General features: G+C 35.7%; 1 protein-coding gene and 1 long non-coding RNA gene across 2 annotated transcripts; one reads left to right on the plus strand and one right to left on the minus strand.

Moving 5' to 3' along the window:
• Positions 1-7: 7 nt before the first annotated feature.
• Positions 8-1,599, minus strand: LOC147501479 (uncharacterized). Its single transcript, XR_015221391.1, has 4 exons — positions 1,499-1,599; positions 1,092-1,213; positions 240-362; positions 8-142 (listed from the first exon to the last, which is right to left on the minus strand). It is a non-coding gene; the product is annotated as an uncharacterized LOC147501479 (long non-coding RNA).
• Positions 1,600-3,448: 1,849 nt separating this feature from the next.
• On the plus strand, positions 3,449-7,821 carry LOC147501480 (UDP-N-acetylmuramoyl-L-alanyl-D-glutamate-2, 6-diaminopimelate ligase). Its single transcript, XM_086606540.1, has 5 exons — positions 3,449-3,606; positions 3,693-3,745; positions 6,995-7,189; positions 7,285-7,365; positions 7,453-7,821. Exons 1-5 carry the CDS (start codon positions 3,550-3,552, stop codon positions 7,619-7,621), a joined length of 555 nt encoding a protein of 184 aa, XP_086462666.1. The 5' UTR covers positions 3,449-3,549; the 3' UTR covers positions 7,622-7,821.
• The last annotated feature ends 3,238 nt before the right edge of the window (positions 7,822-11,059 follow it).

Consider the following 11,059-nt stretch of genomic DNA (forward strand, 5'->3'; position numbering starts at 1 on the left):
TGTAATGCCAGGAATTCTGCCAGACCATAGCCTTCTCTCTCATCTCATTCTCGAAGGTTATCTCGAACATATTGGCAAAATTCTGACCGAGGCAATGGGATGTTGCACCTTGTATGCCATGACCAGTATTTGGAATAAATGCCTGCCAAAATATAATCAGAACAGAGATGAAGAAAGCTCATAGTTTATAGTAATCACTGAAACAAGTAGATGAGTTGCACAAAACTATCATGAGTCACCTCAACAGTTGTTGTATAAAACCCACCAGGAAACTTTTCAAGCTCGCTTGCCTTCCCTTTTACAACTGGGATTGCTAGATACTCCTCATATATCCTTCTATAGAGCTCCAATATTTCACGAACCTGATAAATATTATCACAAAGGAAAATAGAATGACCACGTATCCAAAAATATAGAATATCTTCTGGTTGTCAGATAAGAGATAACAGCATCTACACTAGAGTCTAAGACACATAGCCGCAACTACAAAAGCTAATCCTGAATATGCCATCATCTGGAATCCAATACTTCATAGAGTTGCCAATGTATAAAAATCCAAACTACTGCAATAGATCAACGAAATCAAGGGTAGAGCTAGTGGCTGTGACCAAAGTTTGCAAGATCTGGAAGAAACCCGGGCATTTAACAAAGCCAGCACGACCTGAGCATAACTTGCCAGGATTAAAACAAATACAATTACCGATCACCAAAAAAAGAGATGAAAGGAGAGAGTCAACAATCCAAATGCACATATCAAACGAAAACCAACTGGAATGATTTTTATTTACCAAAGGATCTAAAGGTAATATGCTTATACGGGAGGACATGAACGAGGCTGAGGAGGAGGTGGGGGGGTGGACTATGCTAAGTATTACAAACTTTTGGTAATCTAATATCATGAAAGTGGCATACTTGATAAATACTCAAAGTATCCTCTGCTTTAAAGCTCTATTGACTAAAAAGTGATCAATTGTTTCATCACTGAAATAGAGAAAGTGAATTCTAAAGGAAAAATATCTGCCCACATTCAGGTTATCCTCAATTTCAAATTCCACATAAAGGCACGAATTATTATTGCGATATTCACTTACGCCTTTTCTTTAGGCACCCAATATGAGATTTGGCCAGACCTTCTTTCCCAAAGCACGAACACATTTGGACTCCAATATTTAAGGAAAGCATCGACTGCAGCAGGAGTATCAAGAGGTGCAAACTGCCATTTAAACAAAATGATCATAAAAAGTAAAAGACAGAAAAAGTCAAGAAAGATTAGTTTTCCCGATTAAGTTAAGCTATGAAGGCTTCCTGAAAATTTTACGGAAGTATTGAATATAGAGAAGAAAAATTCAATCAATGAAACATCAAAATACCTAACCAGAATAGATATAAGACTTCCTAAGGACTACAGAGAAACTAGTTACACTTGCTAAGCACCAATAAACTACTAGTAGGCCTTAAATACTACTACCATATCTTTATACTACAGGAAGCTACAAACCACTAAAGCAGCTATCCTCTTCAAATAAGAGATCCCTGTTAAATTCTGAGATTTCCTCATTCCTTGGAAAACAGGTATACTGGTCTAGTTAAAGCTATGGTAACGGTAACCTCCAATCAAGGGGTCCAATCAAAGAAAAATCTAGTTAAAAGTGTTTTACCTTGTTCCGGAGGGGACCAGAGAGAAGAACACCCTGTCAGACACCAAAGAGCTACATCAAAATCTACCAATAGAAACTAAGCTTATTCCAAAAAGAATAAGATATTGCTGATTAAAAATAGTACGTAATAAATAACAGAATTAGAAAAAATTATCCGAACAAACTGCACTTATCTCTCATAGTACTGCATAAGGTTTCCCATATAAATCATTAACTCGTCAAGAAGATCCCAAACATCACCGCCTAAAACTACTTCTTTGTACATGGATTTTGTTTCACCAGCATCTCCAACAGGCTGTGTCTACAGCCTGATTTTTATATATATATATAATTTACAGAGAGACAAAAGATTAATTCTATATTCTGAGATCAATTAATAGCTCGCCAAGGTGTTATGAACTTATGGCAAAGGCATGATAATTGCAAAGCATTTGATAAATTAAATCTGTCATAGCAATGTCTATTTTTGTTACAAAAAGTCCCACAACCAGCAGAGGACATGAGTTCTAAGCTCCTTATTCATAACTGGAAGCTTGATAAAATGCCATGTGCAAAACCGTTCCCTAAGTCGATACATCAGATAAGAGATGATCATAACCAAGTTCAATACGATGAAGACTCTACGTATTTAAATTAAAGTTGTGTGATTCACTCTACAAAAGGTAACGAAGTTTGGCATGTTAGGAGTTTGGTTTGGGGAAAACAAATGTGCTTGGAATTTTATTAACCAGACCCCTGCCAGACCACTTAAAATTTTATTTGAATTATACTTTCTTATAGGATCGACTAACAATGCCAGCAGTGATATCAGGATGAAAGTAAATCAGTTTAATTGGTACACTTTTAACTGTTTAACTGGTCCACCCTCCCCCTCCTGTGTATGCCTATGCCGAATCACATTTCTAACTAATAATTCTTTTTTCTCAGCCACTTGCTCATTTATTTCCTCGCATTTTTGGCCATGAAGCATCAGGGTTCGTATCTCTCAACTCTTTTTCACTTGATCACATTATTACTGTACACACTTTAGCACAATCACATAAATATTCTAGATTATAATCTGGTACCTACTTTAACTCAATTTTGCAATCCCGCCATTTGTCTACTGCACATCTCAAGAGTTTACAAACAAATTTAGTGCAATAAGATAACTACTACTACACTTAAATTTATGAACAGGCCAAGTTCATCAATAAAATAAGTGTTTCTTATCTAACATGCTTTTGCTGGCCAACAGAGCAGGGTTAGGGCATTGCCAAGACATCAGGTCTAGTAGCGATCACTGCTGTTAGCCTTAGTAGATAGTACTATCGCCTAGCACATTTAATTGCGGATTCTGATGGCATCAGTGCATTTATATAGAGGAAGCCATGATATATGTGTGAAAGTCATAAACAAGCAAGAAAAGCAAACCATTGAACCAATATATACATGTAAAAAATTTGTGTTTGCCATTGAAGACCAAGCACCACCATATGTAAATAACAGATATTTTGAAACTAGATATTAATTCACTAATCAATCCATAGAAAAATTTCTTAAACTAAGCCTAAATTACTAAATACTCATATCCAAACCTGAAGGAGTATTTAAGAGATGCCCAGTCCAGAGTTTGAAATGCAAAGGATTTCTCTTAGAAGATAGTGAAAAAGGGAAACAATGGAGATGAACTCAGTTTAGTAGAAATGAACCCGAAAAGAGTATGAGAGTTTGGCGCCAACTGTTTTCCTTTTGTATTTAACCAGCTTTCCAATATGGGCCAAAGAAAGCCCACAAAAGTGGTCGGGCCTGAAAGTCCATTAAGGTTGAAAACTGAAGAGAGCCGAAACCCTGTGGTCAGTGTCACTTCACAGGACAAACCTCAAAACCCTACCAAGTTGAAACACGTAAGATGGCGGAAAGAGATTCTGATGATTCAGACGCGCCAGAAGAGTTTACAACCCAGCAGGTTTATTCCATCATCTTCTTTTTTTTCGCTCCTCTTTATAGTCATGGACTTGCAAAATACTAATATTTCGCTTTTAATTGTTTTAGGCTGTTGAGTTAGATGAAGAGATACAGAAAGTTCAGAAAGAAAATAAGACCAGGTACAATTTTACCCTTTTTCTTTTTTCTTTTTTTATTGTAATATGTTGAATCAAGACATGCGTAAAGACTATACTGAAATGTGTGATGGATAGATTGAGGACCGCTTTATGAAGTGAGATAAGTAGATTAGAATTAGATTTTGGGAGGATATATGGGTCGCAGAGAAACCATTATTATTGTTTTTCTTGAGACTTTATGCCATATCAGTTTTTTTTAATGTGTTTAAATAATAGTAATATTGGGTGCGACTTGGGGATTCATGTTCACTTGACAGATTGGGATATTGTGAGCATTTCCACCCTTATGCTGATGTTGGAGGCGATTCCTACTATGAGACCGGATAGGGATCGTCACACTGGGCTATGATTAGAAAACAATGGGAAATTATCAGCCAAGTCTTTCTATTTTTCCTTGTGCTCCCACCTACACCTTAGGGGCCATGATTCCAGATTTTCCTAGTTCTTTTATCTGGTTAGCAAAGATTCCTTGTTTCGTATATATTTTCATTTGGTATGCGACCCATAATAAGATGTTAACCATAAACAATCTCATTAGTAGAAAGAAGATAATCATTAACTTTCCCTCCTCGTGTAAGGCTGATGGGGAGCTAGTGAGTCACACTATCATTCATTGTCATTTTTCTTAAGAGATATGAGTTATTTTGTGGGCCGCTCTGGGGTGTATTGGGTTGTAACCCGGTCAGTAATAGATCTGTTTAATTCTTGGGTTCTTAGGGTCCATTCCCTAGGAGATGCAAACTGTTGGGCATCTCACCTTTTGCTATCATATGAGCTTTGTGGCTAGAAAGAAACAAGAGACATCTTGATGAATGTGTGATGACTATGGCACAGGTGATTGTATGATTATATCAATCAAAGAATTCGTCTTTTAATGGTCGAACTTTTGGGAGGAGTGGACAAATACATCTTTAGGGACTTTATGTTCATATAGGGTTCCTTGCTCGGACATGCATGATCACAGCCGTTTGTTTTAGTTTTCTCTCACAATTGTTACTTTTTCTAGTATTGCCCATATATTTGTCTTTCCCTTTGTTGTATTTGAGCGGGATATTTCATCTTACAAAGTTTGACTTTATGATTATAATATACACACCGACTACAAAAAAACATAAAAAAGAAGAAGATAAGTAGTTAATTGAACGAATGTTTGGACCCTTATAATAGATATAATAGAGATTTGTTGTTCTTCTATATGCTCTAGTTAGATGGAAAAGTAACGTATAACTGAGATAGGAAATAATTTTAAGTTTGAGGTAAAACTCTACTTCTCGTCTATCGGTAGCGAAACTGTGAAAGAGCACTCGTTATAGCTTTCTACGTAGGAGACTAGGAGAAAATTAGGTGAATACTAATGATGGCCTTAGCATGTGTTGTCATGTGTTGTGTTGGTTGCTGTTGACATCGCTTGGTCCTTTTTGAACCAAACAGGCTATTGTCTTTTTTCAATTTGAATGGTTCTTTTTCTTTTCTTTCTACTTTGGTTTGTTAAAATGGAACTATAGATAATTAAATTGTTCCTTCTCTATATTGTGGGATTGTTCATAACTATACAATATACATATAGAAATTTTTTAACAAATCGTGATTCCAGTACAACAACAAATGTTTTAATTAAGTTTTAAAAATCTGTTTTAATTTCTCAACAAATTATTTTAATTAAGTTTTTAAAAGCCGACAATTGGGGAGGAATTATGTTTCAATTTAGAAGTGTGATTCCCATTTTTAATAGGGATTCTCGAATAATTTTTTTCTTTGTTATTTTAATAGGATTCAATTAAAAGAGAAAAAAAAAATCAATAGGAAAAATTAATAAGTTTGATGTATAGTTGGAAAAATACCCTTTAGGGAGCTTTAATGATGTCTTAAAACTAGCTCAAACAAATAATTTTTCCCGTTTTCTGAGGATAATGTCTCAATTTCTCAACAAATTGTTTTAATTAAGTTTTAAAACCTATTTTTTTAATTAGGGGAGAAATCCGTTTTAATTTAAAAGTGTTCACGTTTTTAATAGGAGAATGATTCCCATTTTAATTAGAAGTGTTAGATTTTTCTTTTTCAATAGGAGAGGAATTCCCATCATAATAGGAGAAGAATTTCTGTTTTAATTAGAAGTGCTAGAATTTCTCTTTTCAATAGGAAATGAATTCCCGAGTTGATAACGTGAAATTTTAAGAGAGTTAGAAAAATATCCTTTGTGGGAGCTTTAATATTAATATATAGATATGAGATTGCAACATGTCATTTGAATAAAATTACATACATTATTGTAAAATTTTATAAACAACCATGAACTATAGATAATTAAATGTTGAGTAATTGGAGATCATGAGTAAGACCTTTCTTTGTTGTTCTTTATATTAGAGGGGTGTGGAGGTTTAAAGTGGGGGAACAGAAAAAAAAAAATGAAAGAAAACCAAAAAATTGTTCCTTCTCCCGGGTCCCCAAGTTTTTGCTGACTATTTGTGGGTGAGGTTATAGCCTAAATGTGAAATTGTGTGAGGCTTTGAGGGGTGCCTTAACGCATAAGCTTCAATACCTTTTCTTTAAGCACTGATTGTGTGAAGTAGTTTATGGGTGTCCAATTCACTGGCTAACTACTATGAGGGAGGCTCACAATAGTGTTTCCAGTTGGAGGTTGGAATTCACAAAGTGATCTGAGAAATACTCATTGTACGAGAAAAAGAGAAGATTTCACAGTGCTATGTAATACTGGTGTGACTTTGAGTTCTTTAATTGACAAAATTCTCATGGTCTTACCCATTGTTAATACCCAATTTCCCATTAATCCAAATGTAACTACAATTCATTGTATGCAAGATACTTGACCAGCACACTGTAAATATTTTGAGTAGTTACTGAAGTCCAGATGCGGTTCTGTCCTGCCTTGTTGTCCAAATTTGTATCTGTATTCTATTTACAGAATTACAAACAGAATGTATATAACTTGTATATCTGACACAACATTTCTTGGACATATATCTGTGCTTTTCCTTTTCACCTAATTTTACTTATGGGATTCCTATTCCTTTGAACTAATTCTGAAATGCCATTATCACGGTGTTATCTTCGTATTAAATAATAATATTCATCAATCATCATTAGGTTTATTGGTGCCAAGAGCCGAAGACTTCCTGATTATTTTATTGATGTTCTTGTTATATTCTTTTTGATGGATTGTTCCAACTGGGATACAAGTGTTAAATGCTCATATGTTTTATGTTCTTCTAGAGTTACCCGCGAAAGAAAAGAACGACAGAGGCTGTGGGCTCAAAGGAAAACACCTCGTCCACCTAAAGGGAATGAAAGGGCCGAAGAGGTGACAGACTCTGGACAGCATAAAGATGAAGAACCACATGAAGCGGCGGCGGTTAAGCATGGAATGCTTCCAACCGACATTGTCAATTTGCTTGCAGCTCGTGAGAAGTATGCACATCAATTCCTTCCTCTGTTTGTGTATTGGACTAAGCTTTATTTGGAGCTTTTGTTTAATGTAACTAATTGAACATTTTAATTTGCAGACAAGTTTTTTTATCAGATTCCGAGGATGACAAAAACGAGGAAAAGCCAGCTCCGAGAAAGAAAAAGCAAAAACACTACGGGTAAGATTAAGCAGAAGCATTCATATATTCCTGAAATCCTGAAGATAATTTGATTTCACTAAATTGTTAAAATATTTTTTTTTGCAGACCAGAAGCTGTGATTTTGAATGAGATACCTCATGCCCCGTGTTTGCAGACCTCCCTGGATTTTTTGAAGAAAAAGAAAATGCAGGTTTCAAGATCACATTCGGTTTTGGAGAACTCCAATCAGGCATTACGCCTCATTTCCTCCTGTGGCTTGTTAAGGAAGAAGTGAGATATCTGTTAAACAGATGCATGGGTCTTTCAGTAGTAAGTCATATGTTGCATCTTTTCCTTTTCTCTTTTTGCTTGTAGAATTTTAAGTTATTAAATTTTGCAATTTAAAATTCATTCAAGGAGTATGTTTTCCCCTATATACTGAACATGTCCCTAGTTTGTTGTTGTGTCAATGAAATCACACCTTTTTTTTGCTCATTTAGACTATCATCTAAATATTGGTTGGAATTGTAAGTTTATCCTATGGTCACAACAACACACTGATACAGCTCGTGCATACTATCCTTCGCAGAACTCATTTGTATTATGAAATGTATTATCTGTTCAACTGCTTGTGTCTCTGTTTGAGGGACCCAGATTTCTACTTTGACGAACTGTTTTGGTGTGCTACCAGTGTTAGGTTCATGCTTTCCACACTAACATTAGGGACTATATATCTTCTTTCTCATGAATTAAGATATCCTGCATCATTATATATTTTGTGAGACTTAAAGGTCACTCCACTTCTGCTTTGAAAAGTAAAGTGAAAAAGAGATTTGTTTGTATCTTAATCAACTGACAGTTCTTAAAATAATATATGCATTAAGTGGGAATCCGACAAAGTTATTTCCACATATAAAGGAAATTAATGGATATTAACATGAAGTTATTGCATTGTTTCAAACTTTTTGCCTAGAATAGGCTAAAGTGCTAAACAAAAGAAATGCTTGTGGCCCACCTGGTTGTTCTCATATATTATAGGTTATATACTATGATGTAGTTATTAAAAACTCGTATCGTGTTTTATCTACATGTCGAATATATCCGCAATATGCTTATGTATGAGTTTGATTAGAAACAGTCCAGCGTGTGCAAGTTCTGTTTTTAAATCTTGCGGATACTTCCTAAATGTGAAGCTGAATTATTGTGGTTTTTCTTGTCCTACTCCATTTGTTTGTTATAATACTTCATAGACCATGTTTCTTTTATTTTGTTCTCTCTTTGATACTGACATACTGTTCCTATCTTTAAGTGGTTGTCTATCCTATATAAACTTTTGGGGGGGGGGAGGGGGGTCTCTCTCTCGTTTTGGCATGGTAGTATTTTATTATTGCGGGGTGTGGAGACACCCTGCATATCTTGTCTTAATATATTTCCAACAAGGTAAGGTGGCCATGCCCACTGTATAGAACACACATACAGAAGGTGGTAGACTAAAAACGTTTGCATTAACATTGTCTCTGTGAAGCTGAGGATTCAACCACCACTGTTCATCAGTCGCGAGGTTAGTGGCCCATCTTGCAAATGCATCCGCTGCAAATTCACTTCTCTGTAGTTCCACCGTTATATGTACTCTCCTATCTCTGACAACTTCTCCCTCATATGCATTACCCTGGATTCAATGACCGTAGGAACTGGGGACTCTCTCTTGGTAATTACATATGCCCATATTTAGAATCTGTCTCAAACTCTCAATAATAACATTTCTTAAGTTCAAGCATAGAACTGTTTTAAGTCCCCAACCATAGCGCTTTGGTCCAGCTCTCTCTCTCTTTCTGAACACCTCTTTAGTAGTATTTCTAGGAGCGTACCTAACTAAATGACCAACGAAAGAAACAAAAAATATATAATGGACAAGTATGGCTCAAGCAAGTGCTTCCCCGTCAGTGCTTTTATATGCCTTGGGAAATGAACCTGTGTTTACAATTTTACATATAACCTTCTTCATTTCGAAGAAATCACTAGGAGATGTCATAGTATATGATTATAGGTCTGAGCATTTCAGATGAATGAAGTTGCCGTTATCTTAGAAGTACACGACTTTGTCATCAGCTTACGTGAACTTGGAAATTATTAGTGCAGACTGCAGGGCAGTTTATTGCGTTTTGTTTTGTTTCATAAATCATATAAACCCTGGCTTCATTTAATAAATAATTATTTTCTAGCCAAGCTCTTTCTGCAAAACCGAATTACAATGCCTTGTGTTCTTGTTTATAGAGCTAATAATGAACTTGGCTCGACATAAACACCCATATAATATGAATTACATCACACCTCATGAAATGAGATGGCCATTTTTGGTACATTCTCTGCCAAGAACCATGCTACAACAGAGAAATGTAAGAAAGAGCTCATTGCTCGTACACGCCTGTTCAAAATTTATGTGTATGAGATCGCCCTACAACATCCACGTTGCAGTAAGAGGATCGTTCCGCCAAGTCAGCTACTGTTGTTATATAGACGGCAGCAATAGTGTCACATTTCGTGGAGCAAAGCTGACACTTAAGGAGCAGAGAAAGCATCTTCCAACCACGTCTTATCGACAGTTGATCCTCCTGAAAACGGTGAACCAAACATCGCTTGAAGAGCGTTTTGAACCTTGTTTACACGCTTGCAGTGGCGAATGCGCCTGAGAACAGCATCTTTTTCTAGTGTTTCAGTTGAGTGAGTGGGTTTTAGATAAAGATGCCTAGTGATTGTAGGTTGGATTTCAGGTTCTTCTTCTTGATCCACTGAGTTGTTGTTGATTTTGTTCTGCTTCTCTGAGTGATTGGTTTTGGAAGATAAAGTGAAAGCCATTTGATAGAAGAATTGAAGGAAGTTGTGAAGAAGTGACTGAAGGTTGCAGTGGTGTGTATGTGAGGGGTTTTATAAGGCTTTTTGTAGGTTTGGTCGGTGTTATTTTTTTTGTCGAGTTCAAAGTTTGAGGTTGTTTTGGGCACGTAAACAGCGGATACCAAAATGAGTGGTTTTGTTCGAGGTGCGGTTTTGGAATCTCCTGAAAAGTTTGGTGGGTCGCCCACAGCAAAGACAAGCCTCAGTATTTTCAGCCCATTGTATGTTTTTTTTTTTGATAAGAATCAGCCCATTGTATGATTGTAACAAAGATCCTCACGTTAAGGCCCGGGAATAAGACCATTATTTTGGACAAGATGGTGGTGTACTGGTGAATCGTGTATAATTTCAACATCAGAAAAAATTTGTGGAAATACAACTGTTTGCTGTCCACAAAACCTTAGTTTTTGATGGGTGGAGTGGCTGCCTGCCAAAAAAAACTGTGAAACTGACCGAAAATGGATTTAACTCATAGAAATGTGTTATTTGTAGACAAGTCTGTCTACAAATTCAAACTCTTTCAACATTATGCTTAAAACATTATTGTTGATAACATGTTTAATTTCAATAAAAGGTGATAAATTTGTTGGTTGAGATAAGAAATCAAGAGCATGTTGAATAATCAGAAAATTATAACTTTCAAGGTGGTGTAACTTTTAGGACTAGTCAAATGGTAATCTATAATTTTTGTTACCAAAAACCAGACTAACTAGGAGGAGCTGGGTAAGACTAATTCAAGAAACATAAATTATTATTTTTTTCCAAAAATACTCTTCTCCAACAAAAATTCAATATTTTTTTATTTATTTTTCAGTAACAACTAACAACCTTACTCTTTTTC

Source organism: Coptis chinensis, chromosome 4 (assembly GCF_015680905.1).
Source record: "Coptis chinensis isolate HL-2020 chromosome 4, ASM1568090v1, whole genome shotgun sequence".
NCBI classification, from domain to species: domain Eukaryota; kingdom Viridiplantae; phylum Streptophyta; class Magnoliopsida; order Ranunculales; family Ranunculaceae; genus Coptis; species Coptis chinensis.

What these genes read in the sequence shown, in the direction of transcription:
- LOC147501480 (XM_086606540.1), top strand. Translation starts at nt 3,550, where the DNA reads ATGGCGGAAAGAGATTCTGATGATTCAGACGCGCCAGAAGAGTTTACA. An exon ending in CAGAAAGAAAATAAGACCAG is followed by an intron (nt 3,746 to 6,994) that starts GTACAATTTTAC and finishes ATGTTCTTCTAG; the next exon opens with AGTTACCCGCGAAAGAAAAG. An exon ending in AAAAAGCAAAAACACTACGG is followed by an intron (nt 7,366 to 7,452) that starts GTAAGATTAAGC and finishes TTTTTTTTGCAG; the next exon opens with ACCAGAAGCTGTGATTTTGA.